Source organism: Epinephelus lanceolatus, chromosome 3, assembly GCF_041903045.1.
Source record: "Epinephelus lanceolatus isolate andai-2023 chromosome 3, ASM4190304v1, whole genome shotgun sequence".
NCBI lineage: Eukaryota > Metazoa > Chordata > Actinopteri > Perciformes > Serranidae > Epinephelus > Epinephelus lanceolatus.
The window spans coordinates 22,281,545-22,298,572 of NC_135736.1; the positions used below are offsets into that span (position 1 = coordinate 22,281,545).

General features: G+C 42.3%; 1 protein-coding gene across 1 annotated transcript in view; it reads left to right on the forward strand.

Annotated features, from left to right (window-relative positions):
- Positions 1 to 17,028, forward strand: part of LOC117254645 (uncharacterized) — a 55,171-nt gene that overhangs the window by 25,716 nt on the left and 12,427 nt on the right. The window contains exons 10-44 of the mRNA XM_078166142.1: positions 319 to 360; positions 570 to 632; positions 721 to 795; positions 1,411 to 1,494; positions 1,628 to 1,684; positions 3,030 to 3,083; positions 3,195 to 3,248; positions 3,359 to 3,412; positions 3,497 to 3,550; positions 3,627 to 3,680; positions 3,773 to 3,817; positions 4,976 to 5,029; positions 5,929 to 5,973; positions 6,057 to 6,110; positions 6,195 to 6,239; positions 6,314 to 6,367; positions 6,500 to 6,544; positions 8,027 to 8,080; positions 8,442 to 8,486; positions 8,676 to 8,837; positions 8,959 to 9,012; positions 9,117 to 9,170; positions 9,258 to 9,302; positions 10,804 to 10,857; positions 11,002 to 11,046; positions 11,131 to 11,184; positions 14,487 to 14,540; positions 14,677 to 14,730; positions 14,841 to 14,948; positions 15,073 to 15,162; positions 15,285 to 15,338; positions 15,682 to 15,789; positions 16,056 to 16,163; positions 16,266 to 16,319; positions 16,411 to 16,464. Of these exons, the coding sequence (XP_078022268.1) occupies positions 319 to 360; positions 570 to 632; positions 721 to 795; positions 1,411 to 1,494; positions 1,628 to 1,684; positions 3,030 to 3,083; positions 3,195 to 3,248; positions 3,359 to 3,412; positions 3,497 to 3,550; positions 3,627 to 3,680; positions 3,773 to 3,817; positions 4,976 to 5,029; positions 5,929 to 5,973; positions 6,057 to 6,110; positions 6,195 to 6,239; positions 6,314 to 6,367; positions 6,500 to 6,544; positions 8,027 to 8,080; positions 8,442 to 8,486; positions 8,676 to 8,837; positions 8,959 to 9,012; positions 9,117 to 9,170; positions 9,258 to 9,302; positions 10,804 to 10,857; positions 11,002 to 11,046; positions 11,131 to 11,184; positions 14,487 to 14,540; positions 14,677 to 14,730; positions 14,841 to 14,948; positions 15,073 to 15,162; positions 15,285 to 15,338; positions 15,682 to 15,789; positions 16,056 to 16,163; positions 16,266 to 16,319; positions 16,411 to 16,464 (2,184 nt within the window). The remainder of the gene's footprint in view (positions 1 to 318; positions 361 to 569; positions 633 to 720; positions 796 to 1,410; positions 1,495 to 1,627; positions 1,685 to 3,029; positions 3,084 to 3,194; positions 3,249 to 3,358; positions 3,413 to 3,496; positions 3,551 to 3,626; positions 3,681 to 3,772; positions 3,818 to 4,975; positions 5,030 to 5,928; positions 5,974 to 6,056; positions 6,111 to 6,194; positions 6,240 to 6,313; positions 6,368 to 6,499; positions 6,545 to 8,026; positions 8,081 to 8,441; positions 8,487 to 8,675; positions 8,838 to 8,958; positions 9,013 to 9,116; positions 9,171 to 9,257; positions 9,303 to 10,803; positions 10,858 to 11,001; positions 11,047 to 11,130; positions 11,185 to 14,486; positions 14,541 to 14,676; positions 14,731 to 14,840; positions 14,949 to 15,072; positions 15,163 to 15,284; positions 15,339 to 15,681; positions 15,790 to 16,055; positions 16,164 to 16,265; positions 16,320 to 16,410; positions 16,465 to 17,028) is intronic.

The window sequence follows — 17,028 nt, forward strand, 5'->3', positions numbered from 1 at the left end:
AAAATGCGTGTTTGATTTGCTGAATAATCCAAACCATGATATTCCTGACTGCTTATTTGATCCATAAACAAAGTCTTAATTGATTTTCTAGAAGGTTTAAGGAAGTGATTTATTGTCATAGGCATTATAATGTCACTAGTGCCTTTCACACAATGAAAAAATGTACTAATACAATCTATAATTGTCCCCACTCAGTACATATCCTAGTCACACTATTTTATTGGGTCTGTTAAACTCTCAAATATTCGTGATGGCTTCAAACATTCTATATTCATCCAACAACAAACCAAAAAGTAAATTCCTGTGAAATTTCTGCAGGGCACACAGATTACAGGACCACACGGGCCGCCAGGACCTGAGGTTAGTGATCTTTGCTGCATGACATGAAACATGACGCACATTTTTCTTCAGTGTTCAGGTGAGAAACCTGTTTTGCACGTGTGAGAGGCAGACACACATGCAACTGCAGTGAATTTAAATGTGGGAATGAAAGCTTGCAATTATGTTTGTAATAATAAATAGAATTCCATCAAACTCTGACTTTATGTGTTTTTGGTCTGTGTGTGCAGGGAGAGCCAGGACCCTCCGGAGTCACAGGACTAGTGGGACCTCGGGGAGAACCCGGGGAGCTGGTGAGGACTGTCCTCTGTTTGCTGTGAGAGTGGCTAAGTCACCACATATTGGTGCTCTCCATAACTGTCCTCCTCTGTCCTCTCACAGGGCCCTCCTGGGCGGCCAGGCCTTAATGGAGCTGATGGGATACCGGGTCCCCCAGGAAACATTATGCTCATACCGGTAACATGAAGATCCCTCTGTGATGCCTGAAGCCTTACAAGCTGCAGTGATGTTGCTATAGCAGTTTTTCGGCCCTGTTAACTCTTAACAGCCTCGGGGCACGTGGGAATGTGTGAATGTCGTAACTAAAAAATGTTCTGGCTCAGGACTGTTACATCACCTGGCCCTCACTTACCTTTCCAGAAGCAATGTAAAACACATGCGCTATAAAGGTGTCAATCAAAATTTCAACCATTCAATTTAGATTTTCAGTTTTTCAGTCTAATTGTTGTTTCAAATAAGTAAGCCATACTCAGTAGGCACAGGCGTGTTCCTTCATTAAACTCATCTCTTTAAAACGTAATTGGGTGTTTATTGGGGTTGACATCTAGTGACTGTGAGGACCGTAACATGTGATTCACATCATCACATCATACAGTCCCCTCGTGCCCTGTATGGAAGCATCTGCATGTTGTGTTTCCCCACCAAATGATTCAGATTTTTTACTTTGATTTCATCCATCTGCGCCGTTTTATTAAAAAAACTTAAATAGCAATGCAGCATATTGGCCACTGGGTGGAGTATTGAGTTTGACTTGAAAGCATATTGTGTGCTTGTGTGTGTTTGTGTGTGTAGTTCCAGTCAGGTGGGGATCCAAAGACAGGCACTGCAGTTTCTGCACAGGAGGCACAGGCTCAGGCCATCCTGCAGCAGACCAAGGTACACAAACTTCTGAAATATTACTGCTTCATCCTAATCACAGTCTCAAGCTGACGTAGAGCTACTGCAGTGTGTGTGTGTGTGTGTGTGTGTGTTGCTGTCTGACTTTTTCCTTTTATTTCTCCTCTTGTAGTTGGCTATGAAGGGACCCCCAGGGCCACTCGGCCTCAGGGGACGACCTGGACCACTGGTGAGTGAGAGATGTCCACTGTTTGATTTTCTCCTCAGTCAGAAGATGCAGAGTTGCAGGTGAAGGATAGATAATGTCTGAGGGTTTATTTTTTCTTCAAGATTACACACAATAGAACAACATAGTGTTTGGTCATGCACAGTATTTTGGTACTCAGTGGAAAAATAGATGATGTTACAAAGCAAAGTGACTAAGAAAATTTACTTAAGTACTGTATTAATGTACAGTTTTAGGTACTTGTACTTTGCTTGAGTATTTTTACTTTATGCTACTTTATACTAATACACTAATCTCAAAGGGAAATATTGTAATTTTTACTCCACTACATGTATTTTAAAGGTTTAGCTACCAGCTGCTTTGCCAGTTTGGATTATAAATACAAACTATAAATCAACCACTAAACAATGAGGTAAAATTTCATGTTTATATCCCTAGCAGCACGTAAAGTGATTCATATTAAATTACCAGCTACAACGTTAAAGTGATGACCACATCAATGTATCAATAATATAAATTAGTAATATAGTGTTTTATATAATATTATATTAAGCTGTATGAATACTTATACTTTTTGCACTTTAAGTAGGCCTATATTTACTTTTGTAATTTTACTTAAACAGTATTTTGAATGCAGGACTTTTACTTGAAAATCCCAGTTCAGACCAAAGATTCGCAACGAGACAAAACCATTTTAGAACAAGCAGCAGTATGAACTGGCCTTCTGAGCTCAACTCAAGCCGACTGGTGTTGTCACCTGCAACTCAGCTGGTCAAACTGCTGGAGGCTGGTTTTATAATGTAAGGATGGTCACCTGCGTCTACAGCCAAACGGCTTGTGGTGAAGTCTGCTGATCAAGTCAAAATGACCGCAGACAGCGTGTTCATTTGCTGTGGCCGGTGCTCCGTCCCCACTGAGCCCTCTGTTTCTGTCCTTGCTTCACATTAGGGACCTGTGTTCATATAGTGTTTTTCTTTGGCAGAAAAGCAGTGGCAGGACACTGGGGAACACTTCACTCCAGCGCTACGCTTGGGTTATGTTTCTATGACAACGATATCTTGACATTAAGCAGAGGGTTGACTAGGCAGTTAACAACGAGCTTACAACACGTAAGGTGATAAAAGTGAAACAATCAACATTCAAGTCTTGGCCGATGCGCTGTCACTAATGAGCTTTTCTGTTTTGTTGCGATAGTAGTAGCTAATTGAAGGGCAGTCTCAACACCAGTTGATACACACACACACACACACACACACACACACACACACAAACACACAAACACACAAACAAACAAACAAACAAACCTGACTTGTTTAAACAACTGAACGTTGTAAACTTTTTCTCCCAGGGTGCACCTGGTACTTCTGGGCTGAAGGGGAGCAGCGGGGATATGGGGCCGAAGGTGAGCTGTCTGGTTGTCATGGCAACACACTCAGCACCTCATGCCTTTTATAGAACACTTGAACTCTATGTGAACATGCTCATCTGCTCTCTTTGGACCTTTTCTCCCCAGGGTCCTCCAGGACTGCCAGGTATCGCAGGTCAGAACGGACGACCCGGGAAAAGGGTGAGACTACTCACTGGAGTCCTTTAGCTATGAATATCAACTTCTATCATCTGTATATGTATGTTCATGTCAGAGAATGAATGTCTAACTTGTTGTTTTGTGTTTATTAGGGTCGAGGAGGTGCAGATGGGGGTCGCGGTGCAATAGGAGAGACTGGAGCAAAGGTGAAGAAGAAATGATGTCACACTGTTCACTTACTGACTGCTCTGTCTTCTTAAATTATGAACTAATCCGTCTCTTTTTCTCAGGGGGATCGAGGGTTTGATGGCTTGCCGGGTCTCCCAGGAAACAAAGGGCATAAAGTGAGTTATCTGGCTGAATGAGTGAGTGGTGTTAGATAATTTATAATACCAACTTCCATGTGTGTGTTTTTCTCAGGGGGACAGGGGTAAGCCGGGCCCTCTAGGTCCTCCTGGAGAGCCGGGAGAAAAGGTGAGAGGTCACTGTGGCTGTGTGTATTCATTTTTATGTAGGTTCGTGTTTTGGTATTTATAGGAATTATTAATGTTTTTGTTTTTTCACAGGGCTCTGAGGGGCCATCTGGGCCAAGAGGACAGCCAGGTGATGCTGTAAGTGTAACACACAAACAGTAAAAACACAAACATAGACAATAAAAAGTCCTACTTTTACCTATAAACTTTAAACGGACTCCAAAATCCTGAAGCACTATTTATCTATCTAGATTGTTTTGGTGCGAGTTGCTGAGTGTTATTCGAGATAGTTGAGTTGCTCAAGAGACTCCACAGACCTTGTGACCAGTTTCGTGTAGGAACTTTTTTCTTTATTCCAAACTACACCTGCCAGGTGTATCAAAGCGCAGAAGGAAGCGTGCATCTACTTCTCACGCTTCCTTCTGCACAGTGATACGGGTGTAGTTTGATAAAAAAAGAAAATAGTTCCTACATTAAACTGCTCACAACAAGGTATTTGGATTATCTTGAGAAGCCAGGTTATAGTTTCTGGAAAGAGAAATTGCTGTTGAGTTTTTCAAATGCATTTTTTTTGGGGGGTGCTTTGAGCATATTGGAGAGGAGGCAAACATCTCTGCAGGCGATATCTCAACACTAGATTAATAAATAGTGTGACAGGTAAGAGGAAAAGAAATGTATTTTTTAATTTTGGGGTGAACTGTCCCTTTAAAGGAATAGTTTGACATTTTAAGAAACAAGCTTCTTTGATTTCTTGCCAATACCTATGTGAGACTGTTGATACCATTCTTATATCTATACTGTAAATATGAAGCTACAGTCAGCAGCTGGTTAGCTTAGCATAAAGCCTGGACAAAGGGAAACAAACGTAGGCTGACTCTGCCCAAAGATATTATCTCATTTGTTTAGACTGTACGAAAACTAAAGTCAAAATTCCATGAGAGTGGACGATATTTTCATCTAAGTGTCCAACATCTAATTTTCAGCAAGAAAACAAATATTTGTATTTTGTCTATTTTTCTATACCACGATAACCCCTATAAGAGGTTTATGGACAAAGTTACAGATGTGAACAAAAGAAATCCCATGACTTCTAATCTACAAAGAGTCCAAACCCTAAAACCAAGTCTTGGTCCTTAACCAACCCTGTGAAGAAGTGAGGACCAGCCAAAGCATTCAGACTTTACTCTCCTTACTCTTAATATCTAATATTCAAATTGGTCCTCATAAAGAGAGAAGTACAACACTCAATTACAAGCAATTATATGTCAATGTATGTAACTGTTGTGTATATTTCAGGGTTCCAGAGGTCTGAATGGCCCCAGAGGTCGTCCTGGTCCCCCAGGCCAGCCTGTGAGTGTGAATTCTACAGTTTTTCACACACAGTACTTCTGCACACACACACACACACACACACACACACACACAGACACACACAAAGCACACAACATCTACAGTCTCCCACATTAATCTCTACCTTTGACAACAGTTAAAGACATAAGATACCAGTAATTATCTTGCTATCTCATCTCTCTCTCTGTGTTTACCCATGCAGTAAAAATACGCCTCCTCTCACCACCAACATAAATCCAGTTGCTGTGGTGTCGCTATTAGATAATGTCACATGATAATGCCTCATTATGATGTTACTGTGGTTCTCCATTTGTTAACATGATGTTATGTAATTCTTATCTCATCTGATAAGATGACTGTCTCTCTGCCAAATACGCCCCAAGCGATTTCTTTCCAATTTGCATGTGTAGAAACACAAGTAAGCACTTGTAAGAATCTAATGGAACCAAGAAGCACTTTTTCATTTGTAATATATATTTGCACTCGGTGTTGGTTAATTAAGCATGAAATGCCTCAAGCAAGGAGGGGGTGTTGCCAAAACCGATAGGGTGGCTGATAATTTTCAGTTTCATTTCGTTTTTGTCCCAGGAGGCTCATATAACAAGCCTCAGGAGAAGTTCTGTTAAAGATACGAGGCAGTGCACCCGCCTTATATCTTTTCTTCAGACAGGAAAATAAAATCCTTTTTAGAAATAAAGGGTACAGCCGGAAAATAAACCCAGTACAGCAGAATTAATACTTGAAGCATCATGTTGGCAGCTCACAGTCTGCTTTTAAAAAACATGCATTCTCCTCCAATGTCATATTATTTTGTAATAAAAAGTTCTGATGCATTTACTCAAGGATGCAGAGATAAAAAAAATCTGTCCCTTCCATTAACTCTTCTTCTCTCCTCACAGGGCATCAGAGGAATTGACGGGGTTCAAGGCTCAAAAGGAAACATAGTGAGTATTTTATCGGTAGTCGTAAAGACAGTAGAGACTGATAACATAGAGGTTACCATGACATCACTTCCTGTTTGTGACAGGGACCCCTTGGAGACATCGGAGCCCCTGGACAGCAAGGCAACCCTGGGATTGTGGTACGAGCAGAGAAGAAATACTCACAGAAATAACACCGCTGCATAAGCATGCACAGAAATACAAATACTCCATCTCTCCTACAGGGTTTTCCTGGACCTCAGGGGTTAGTAGGGCTTCCAGGAGAGAAGGTAAGACACTTTTATTTGGAGTCTTCACTTCAAGGGTGAAGCAGGTCTTAAATTGACTGATGTTTGTTTTATAGGGGCCTCAAGGGAAGAAAGGGATGCAGGGATTACCTGGAAATGACGGGCCCGGGGTAAGTACAATGATGTTTGTTCTCATGTTGCTGAGGACTCTTATTGATACAGTGCCTTTAGTCCCTAATCCTAACCTTAACTTTACAACTACATGTCTCATTACAGATATTAACATGTCCTCTTGTCAACAGGGTCACCCCGGAAGAGAAGGGACTCCAGGTGAAAAAGGACTGCCGGTAAGTCTGTTGTATGCATCTGTCTGTGTTTGAGTACAACATACACATGCTGTGTTGCTGTTAAAGGGTAACAACCTGGACCCAATCTTCCTTTCTTTTGTGTCTGAGTGACTAATAGGAACAACAGGTTTTCAAAATTGCTCTAGTATTGAGCAAGACAGCTGCAGTCAGTAACAGCAACACAGGTTGCAGTGTTACCACTCGGGCTTGTGTGCACGGTTTGCTAATTTTTGCCACTTGCAAGCTCAGATTGTTATTCTTAGTGTCTGACAACATTATGGAAAGAATCCCTACAGAGACAGATCTTTCTGTTTAAGTGTAAGATCCTTTTTGTTTAACCAGAAACAGCCCCGAAATCGCCATCGCCAAACACACCAGACTCCATTTAAATAAACATTTTAACATCGTAAAACACGCTTCATTCAAAGTTAACAGAAACCAAGTAATGGCACGTGGCTGCGAGTCACTCATCGGAATGTGAAAATCAACTCAACAGTCTGTAAACTCTCCTCTCCTGCTACTTCTGCTAACTAGCAAGGTCGAGGTTTTCAACTGTAAACATCAGTGAACATTGAGGAAAAGATGGAGAAGATGGCACCAGTTGAACTAGCATCCCCCTAGACATTGTACAGGGGTTGAATACTAAACTGGACGACTTCCTTGCTGCATCAGTTTCCAAAGGAAATCAGGAGTTGTGCTAGCCTTTGATTTACAGACACTCAGCTAAATCCTGGAAAGCACCGCTCAACCAGGAGGCTCTTTGATACTGATCCGACAGAGCTGAGGACTCTGGCAAGAGAAGGAGAATAGACGTGTGCTGTAAGATGAATGAGGAGTGGTGTGTTGGTGGGAATGAGAGGTGCTGTCCCATTCCTGCTGTGGATAACGGCCATATGCCAGTCAAAGGCGGTGCTGCCCATGTTTGTGAGAAGCGACAATGCAGCCATCTTGTTGGGGTCAGATGTGTGGACAGTTAAATCACTCCACAACCAGACACAGCAGATTACCAGAACCATCCGTTACCATGGACAATTATAAAGCAGCAGCCAACAATGTAAGAAGTTGGAGAAAATGGACAAGGACATAATATGACAGTGTGCACATGCCCCGAGTGGTAAACCTGCTGCTAGCTGTAGCCCTCTTGCTCAGTACTGGACCAGTTTCAAAAATTGTTGTTCCCATCAGTTACTTCGACACAGAAACATGGTCAAATTGGTCCCAGGTAAAAAATATTGAAATGACCCTTTAACTAAAAGGATTATACAAAAAAGATACAACGGGTTAATTAGTGAGGTTAACAGGAGCAGATTAGCTGTTTCCAGTCTTTGTTCTAAGCTAAGCTAAAAGGCTGCTGGCTGTGGCACCCTTTTCAACAGAGAGATATGAGAGTGCAGTCAGTAAGAAAACGAAATAAGATATTTCCCACAATGTCAAACTATTTCTAGTGTGTGTGTGTGTGTGTGTGTGTGTGTTCATTTATAGGGTCCCTCAGGAGTGCAGGGGCCTGTAGGATACCCTGGACAACGAGGAGTCAAGGTAGGAAATGCTGTTAAAGTATTGTGACTCTAGTTTTATCGATCCTCTGGCTTTAACACCTGATGAAATTCATGGTCCTCTGTTGGTTGAGGAAATCTTTTGAAACCCCCCTAAATAAATTAAGATAACACGTTGTCCATCTGAAAGTAAGGCTGTATTTTTGTAGTTCTTGAAAAGTCACCACATAAACATTGAAGCAGATCATGGTTTTTCGCCAACACTGAGGTTGACTGCAAATCATGCTAGCAATTTGATATGCTCTCCACCTCATGAAGATGTTCAGAACAGCCAGAGATAAAATATCATGTGTTTTCTGTTTTCTTGTTGACTTCCTGTTTGTTTTTTCTCTCCTGTTTGACAGGGAGCAGATGGAATCAGAGGATTAAAGGGAAGCAAAGGCGAAAAGGTGAGAGAGAGACAGATAAGTGATTCAGTCTGTGCCCATTCAGGATGTTTTGCTGTCTGAAAATTTCACAATACCCCAACATATTAACTACAGTATGCCTGCTGCTTTTTCACTGTCTAATTTTCTGTTGTCTGTCGAACTGGACTTTCTGTCTGTCTTTCTATCTCTTCCAATTTATTCTGTCTGCAGGGAGAGGATGGTTTCCCAGGGGCCAAAGGGGAGATGGGAGCAAAAGGGGATCTTGGAGACAATGGAGTTCCTGGTGGCCGAGGAGAAGACGGGCCTGAGGGGCCCAAAGGACAGATGGGTCCTCAAGGAGACGCTGGCTCTGCTGGTGCTCCTGGAGAGAAGGTACAAAGCTCAACATTGATAAAAATATCATTAAATATTCTTAAACTTGTATTAAAAGTTCTTGAACTTGTACAAAAACTTGTGGAATGTGAGTAAAGAGCCACAATGTCTCTCTTTCTAGGGGAAGCTGGGAGTTCCTGGGCTGCCAGGATATCCAGGTCGACAGGGGCCGAAGGTGAAACAAATAAATGAATCAATGATTGATGAAATTTATGTGAAGTTAAAGGTATAGTTGATATAATTTATACAAAGTGAATGTGTGCACCTCTTGTTTCCCAGGGCTCTGATGGATTTCCTGGTGCAGTGGGAGCTCCAGGAGAGAAAGGGAAGAAAGTGAGTAGAGGGTTTAAGATCATGATGATCTTGTGTCGTGAAATCAGACATTTGTATTAACGTCCTATCTTCTGTGGTGTTATCCAGGGTCCTGCAGGACAGCCAGGAGGTGCAGGCCAGAGGGGTCCAAATGTGAGTGCTGTGTCTCAAAACATTCCCTCGTTCAGTAGGTAATGAATTGCACGGACAGTAAGATATTTTCAGAAAGAAAGTAACGTGCCAAAAATAAATTGAATTCAGCTCCTGAGAGAATTGGCACAGTGTAATTTAGAAACCAGATGAGTCAGGTGACTGGGAATAGAGAGTCCTGCCCTCTCTCTGACCTCACCTTAGTGTTGGAGTCTGGGGTTGAAGAGCGCATGGATGAGTTTCACTTTTAATTCAACTTGAAGTTTTAGCGCAAAATGCATGCATGTGAAGTACTGAGCGTAAGACTCGGTATACTGCACGAGATGTGTGAGAGTTTTGACACAGATGTTATGATATACTTTTGCATCCTGATCATTTTAGTATATCTGTGTGGAAACTGTAAAATTCAATAAATGCCCTCAGTTTCACAAAAAAGTTTTTACGCTCACCTGAGGTGGTTTTTGCCTTCGTCGAAAAAGAGCCGATGCGCTACACGGAATATGGAAACCCATTTGCCGAATAATTTCTGACAAAGCAAACATTTAAAGCTATAGTGCGTAACTTCTGTCGCCTCCCAGCAGATAATGCGTTATTACAACTAATAAGCCGGCGGCACTTCCATGTACACAGAGTAACACTCGCCACACACCGTGTACACAGAGTAACACTTGCCAGTCACCACACACCGTACATAGAGTAACACTTGCCTTTGTGGTAGGATCCACTTCTGAACCGTGTCTCGGCCATGTTGCTTTCTCCTTCTACCTGCGCTCTACCTCTTGCTATGACACTCTCCGCTCTTCCTCCCCCTCCCTTCTTGTTGTGAGGAAGCATTTCCTGTGCGCCAGCGCGGGAATGTCGCCGGTCGTATATATTGAAAAATACAGCGAGATGTTAGAGGAGCTGATCAGCTTAATCAGCATTGTGTCATCTCCTCGAGTAGTGGCTTGGGTGAAACAGACATTTACGGACCTGTAGAAGTTAAGCACTATAGCTTTAAGTCACATGATGGACCAACTGTGTCCGCTGTTGGCGTCTTCCCAGATAATCCCATGACATACGTAATCATGTCTGGTAGTAGCAACAACAGGTGTGTGTGGATCAATGATAAGACCAAAGTACTACTCGATCTCATCTGCGAAAAAAAACATCACAGCAGTGTTAGATGGAAAACAGCGATGGAATGCTACAATCTACCAGAAATTAGGAAATGACATGCTCACCAAAGGATTTGACAAGTGCTGGGGCATTTTATTTGCTGCATTCACTTTGATCTCATATTTCTTTTTGTGAAATATATGAATGGAAACACAACTTAAAACCAGGTCTCTGAGTCAACATCGTGTTTACTGAACCATTAACCTAACCAGTCCCTGAAAGTTCACTGTACAGTGAGTCACTACCTACTGAACTGAGATCTGTTCGAACCACACCTTCTGGCTCAGGTCAGTCAAAGTTCATGGCCGTCCTGGGTTTGGTCTCACACATGTTTCTTCTACGGCAGGGTGCACGAGGTGGCAGAGGGGCAAAAGGGCCAACAGGGAAACCTGGAGAAAAGGTCAGCTGACTCTCCTCTCTCTCAGCCAATACTAACACCCCGTCAGTCATTGTTAATGGTTGAACACACTTAACACTATTAGCTGTGCTTCACCAGTTTCTACCCATCACTGCCTCCATGTTCCTCACTCTCACTGTCTCATAGGGCGCCTCAGGACATGATGGACCTCCCGGCTCTCCTGGAGAAAGGGTGAGAAAAACACTGTTAGCATATGTTATGAATTGATTGATCACTTGATTGATCGCCTGTTATAATGGCTGGTTATGTTTTTAGGGACCTCAAGGGCCACAAGGAAGGAATGGAGAGGCAGGACCTAAAGGATCAGCTGTGAGTTGTGGCATAACACAAACAATAAAATTGATTCATTTATCATAATCTTTATCTGTAACTGTGTGTCAGAAGAAAGACTTACTCCACTCTGCTCCATCTAATCCTATCTTTTATTGGACAAATCATTTAAGTATACAATAGTACATTTGCATGACATATTAGCAAATAAACACTTATATATTGTACAGCTATGGATCATTTCTCATTTAAATAGGAATACTTCTGCTGCTAAAAACTCAACTCAGCTGCACTATACTCTTTCCACCAGCAAATCCATCTTTGATTGCTTCCTTTCTATATTATTGCCTCCTTAAAGATTGTTGTTAATCATTTTTAGTAAAGATAGGAGTAGAGTAGTTTCGCCACCAGACAGTCAGAGATCTCCGCCTGCTGATAGTCTGGGGACACTCCTTTCTAAAGTGTTTAACACACTGGCGAAAATGGCCGGCAACAAAGCAACGCCTCCTGCATTTTTTAAAAGGACACACCCTCCCGGAAATGTGCGCTCCCCCTTTTCTCGTCCGCAAGGAAACAAACACACAGAGAGCTTGAAAATTGATGCCGAGTGATTTAACTCCATTTTATCAAACGTGTGCTCAGTCCACAAGATTGTGGAAATGAAGGACTTACAGCGACTTGAGCCATTTTGTACCGCTGCACGTGTTTCTAGTCGGACTATGTTTACGAGCACAAGAGTTCAGCGAGCCACCGAAGGACCGCCCTACGGATTTACTATTGGTTCTGCAACGTAGGGAGTTTTTTAAATCTCTGAAGTTGTATCCGCCCATCTAAACACAAAATCAGGGAGAAAGCCATCAGTCTTTAGTTAAGCAAAGCGTCTAAAGACTGACTTGTGAGTCTAGGAGCAGAGCAAGTCCAGTTCTGTCAAAAATCTCAACGTTATAAACAGAAAATAGCTAAAACAAGAAAACTCATCTACAAGCTTTTACAGTGAAAAATACAGTCTTCCAAAATAAATTCTGCAACAATCCCAAACCTTAACAAACTGGTGGGTTTGACCTCTAAGCAACAATCTGATTTTTCCGTATGTCCCATACACTATCTCAAGAACACCTTGAGGGAATTTCCTCAAATTTGGCACAGACGTCTGCCTGGACTCAACGATGAATTGATAAAAAAAATTGGTGGTCAAAGGTCACTGTGATCGCAGAAAACATGTTTTTGGCTATAACTCATAAATTCATACACTCACTCTGACAAAATTTCAAACAAATGTCTACTATGATGAAGAGATGACATTTTATATCCAAAAGGTCAAAGGTCAACTTCACTGTGACATCATAATGTTTCATAAATTTTCTGGTCGTTATTCAACATCATATCTCTGACATTTGGTCAGCTACTGAACTGGTGACACTAATCTTTGGTGTCCACCCTGAAACTGTACTAATTGCATAGATCTTCTCTACTGCTGTGTTGAAGATGTGTGTTAAAGGGAAATTTCGGTTTATTTCAACCCGTCTCCTATCGTCCTAAATTTGTTTCAAGTCACTAGTGACATAGAAATAATAGTTAGCATGTTAGCCGTTAGCCTAGATACAGCCGTAGCATCAGACCTGTTAAAATTTAATTGAACGGGCATCCTTTCAAGTGCAAAGTTAGTCCACTAAACAAGCTTTTTCTCCACAAAGACCGCCTCATATCGTTAGGATAAATGTCAGAGAACATATAGAAAACGACATGTAAACGTGTTGTCTTACCTTACCGGTGTGGTGCCATGTTTGTTGTTTACCATTTAGCTAAGGCTGCAACCAGTCCCATTCCTTGCAACAGAGGTATTCTTCTTCTGTGGGCACTGGGGTACAGCATTCACAGGTAACGTTACACCACCAATCTCCAGAGCTAAAGCCTTCCAGCAGCCATTCCTCCTCTGTCGTCCTCTACCTGTTGCGCCTCTCTCTCTCTCTCCTCCTCCATTAAATTTCACGAAGCTCTTCGTCAGTGTATTCTGGCTCAAATAAATAAGGGCGGCCATCAAACTCTGCAAAATCAAATTCCTCCTCCACAAAGTCAAAGTCTGGCAAAAAGTCAGCCATTATTCTATAAATCTTTCATGAAATAAATGAATGAACCTTTCAGGCTACTGTCCGGTTCTGCCTTGCAGCTGCTGCGGCTTGTTCTCGCGATATTTCAGGCACGGTATGAGATCGCTGCTTGTTCTCGCGATATTTCGGCCGCGCTTTGGGAAGCAGAGGCAAATGGTAAACACACATAAGGTAAGACAACAACTCTGAAGACCACCTAAATGTGGAATGTTAGTATATAGGCTTTCCACATCGAGAGGCGATGGCCGCCCTTATTTATTTGAGCCAGAATACACTGACGAAGAGCTTCGTGAAATGGAAGAATGGAGGAGGAGAGAGAGAGAGGCACAACAGGTAACGTTAGAGGACGACAGAGGAGGAATGGCTGCTGGAAGGCTTTAGCTCTGGAGCTCGGTGGTGTAACGTTACCTGTGAATGCTGTGCCCCAATGCCCACAGAAGAGGAATACCTCTGTTGCAAGGAATGGGACCGGTTGCAGCCTTAGCTAAATGGTAAACAACAAACATGGCAGCACACTGGTAAGGTAAGACAACACGTTTACATGTCGTTTTCTATATGTTCTCTGACATTTATCCTAACGATATGAGGCGGTCTTTGTGGAGAAAAAGCTTGTTTAGGAGACTAACTTTGCACTTGAAAGGATGCCCGTTCAATTACGTTTTAACAGGTCTGACGCTACGGCTGTATCTAGGCTAACAGCTAACATGCTAACTATTATTTCTATGTCACTAGTGACTTGAAAGAAATTTAGGACGATAGGAGACGGGTTGAAATAAACCGAAATTTCCCTTTAAGTGTCCATGTCTTAGAATTTGTAGCTCCTTTGCAGCAACATCCATATTTGAAGCATTGTCTACTGTCATGGCTACATAAGTCTGGACAGATATGGATGTAAACTGCAACTTGACTGGTTGGTGGAGGCAAACAACCCCAAGACAGTAATTCTTGTTCTTTTATGTTGTGGCTCGAATGGTAGGTGGTATTGTGTTGTGGTTCAAGCTGCGTGCTTCAGGTGTTGCACTGTGTCATTTTCTGACAAAAGCAATTCTCAATGAGAAGACACTGTGAAGAAAAAAATATATGCCGGCAGTTATACTTGAATATTTGATAGCTTCATGAATAAAATGCTGGCAGGGTGAAGGTCAGATTTTATCCTGAGCTCCCATTAATTTCTCACCTTGGCGTATGTGTGTGTGTGGTTGTGTGTACATGCATGCATGTGTGTGTTTGTAGGGTCCTGCTGGGAAGGATGGACTTCCAGGTCACCCAGGTCAAAGAGGAGAACCGGTGAGTGAGGTCAAATTTCATGAGAGTTCATTAGAGGTCAGCAGTTACTGCATCGTGTCTTTCAGAAATGGTCTTTAACACACAGACACACACACACCAGAATATGTTTTCTACTCATCTTTTTCTGTGACTGCAGGGCTTCCAAGGGAAGACGGGACCTCCAGGACCATCAGGTGTTGTGGGGCCACAGGTGAGCTTAACTATGTGACTCCGTCCTGTCATGTAACATCCTACCACCTCCTACGCTGTGCGTCATGTCTGTATTGGTGTAACTGACCCAATCACTTGTGTGTGTTTCAGGGAAAATCAGGTGAATCTGGTCCAACAGGGGACCGAGGTCACCCAGGAGCACCAGGTGTACCTGGAGAGCATGGTTTACCTGGGGCGGCTGGGAAGGAAGGAGGAAAAGTGGGTCCACACAGTCACTCACACATGAACACTGATCATCATCATCTTATAATAGAGTTATCGTTTGTGTTTTGATTGCGCAATGTTTTTTTAAGTTGTTGTTGGTATTGTTGTTGCTTCTCAGGGTGATCCAGGTTTACCAGGGACATTTGGAAAGAATGGTCCTCCAGGACTGAAAGGGTTCAGGGGGAGCAGAGGAGCCCCTGGAATTATGGTAAAGCACACAGAAACACACATACACACACACACACACACAAATACACCAAACTCATTGCAAATCATTTATATTATAAATGATAGAAACTACATAGTGAATATTGTGTGTGATCTTTCCAGGGACCACCTGGGCTGAAAGGAGGGTCTGGACCTCCTGGATCACCAGGAGCCATAGTGAGTTACAGTACATCTCTTTTTGTGTAACTACAGTTCATGTTCAGGATGCCTTCCAAAATCTGTTTTTTGTTTGTGAAATGAAAGCATATTTCTCCAGCTGCATATGCTTTCAGTGCAATATTTTACACAAAACCGCTGAGACCATCACAAATTGATTCCCATGGAATACAGCAACAAATTCACATAAATAATCAACTTTTTTCCCCACTATTTTATGATGTTTTATAATTTATACCGGTATCAAACATTGTTATGACGGAGTTTTGTTGCATCCATCATTTTAGCCTTTTTTTTACATCAGTAGTTTTAAGTGCCCACCTTGTTTTGTCTTGTTTTGTAGGGGTCGACAGGTGAGAGGGGCCCTCCGGGATCAGCAGGTGCCATCGGACAGCCTGGTCGGGCCGGATCAATCGGAGGACCTGGACCAATGGGAGAGAAGGGCGAGCCTGTAATTACATCTCCTTTTTTCTTGTTTACTGTATTTAGTGTTTTTTTATTATGTGTTCAATTTAGATGTATTTCATTTTCAGTCACACCACAGTTCACTGACACTCTTTTACACTTTCAGCACATGAAGTAGAAGTTCATAATCAGTTTTAATAGAAAGAAAACGTCAAAGAAAATATCCATTTGGATCAGTTGTTCTTTAACATCTGTGTTTGTATATTTAGCTTGTATGCAGAAAAACACATGTCGAATGTGTTTGTGTTCCAGGGAGAGAAAGGTCCGATCGGACCAGCGGGTCAGGATGGAGAACAAGGACCTGTAGGGATGCCTGGGGCTACGGGCCCTACAGGACCTCCAGGAGACGATGGGGATAAGGTGAACTGTGTGTTTTTGCGAGTCCATGAAGCAAAGTGAGTGTTTGTTTGTACCGCGGTGATAACGTATGTGTCCTCTCTCTGTCTCGCTGTGTGTTAACAGGGAGAGCAGGGAGAATCAGGGCAGAAAGGCAGCAAAGGAGACAAAGGGGAAGCAGTGAGTCTGGAGCTTCACATCAACGTTGATTGTACTCCATAACCAGGACAGATCTGATCGTGTCTGAACGTCTCTCTCTCTGTCTCCACAGGGTCCTCCAGGTCCCACTGGCACTCAAGGTGTAGTTGGTCAGCCAGGACTTCCGGTGAGTCTGCTCTTTTCTTTGTATTCTGTTTACGTTTGTTCCGTGTCTTAAAAAACTGAAAAACCTCAAAGGGCACTGTAACATAAATATAATGAAAAGTTTGTAAATCCCTAAAGTATGACAAGTCAACATTTCTTACATTGAGGAAACCTAGTTGGATGCAGTATTTTTCACTCGCTCTGGCTTTTAAAACTCTGGTATAATTTTTTGTCTTTGACACATAAATAAATCACAAAATAAATTTTTTTTGCTCTTTTTTAACAACTATGCTCATTTGCTCTTTGTTGAAAGTCAGAGGAGTGTATTAACATCTCCCTCATGTCTGCCTGTTAAATATGAAGCTGGAAAACCCACTTATTAACACCTTAGATCTCAGTTGTTTAATCTGAACAAAGATCAAAGTGTAAAAAGTACAATACGTTGATTTGAGGGGGAGCTATGAGGTAGCCAGGCACCCTGCAGAAACTCCAGGAAATCACTGTTGTTGCCCAAGAAATAGGCCTCCACACAACCCCCCACAGAACCATGTTTTTACACTTAGGTTCTTCTACATATTAAAAGAAA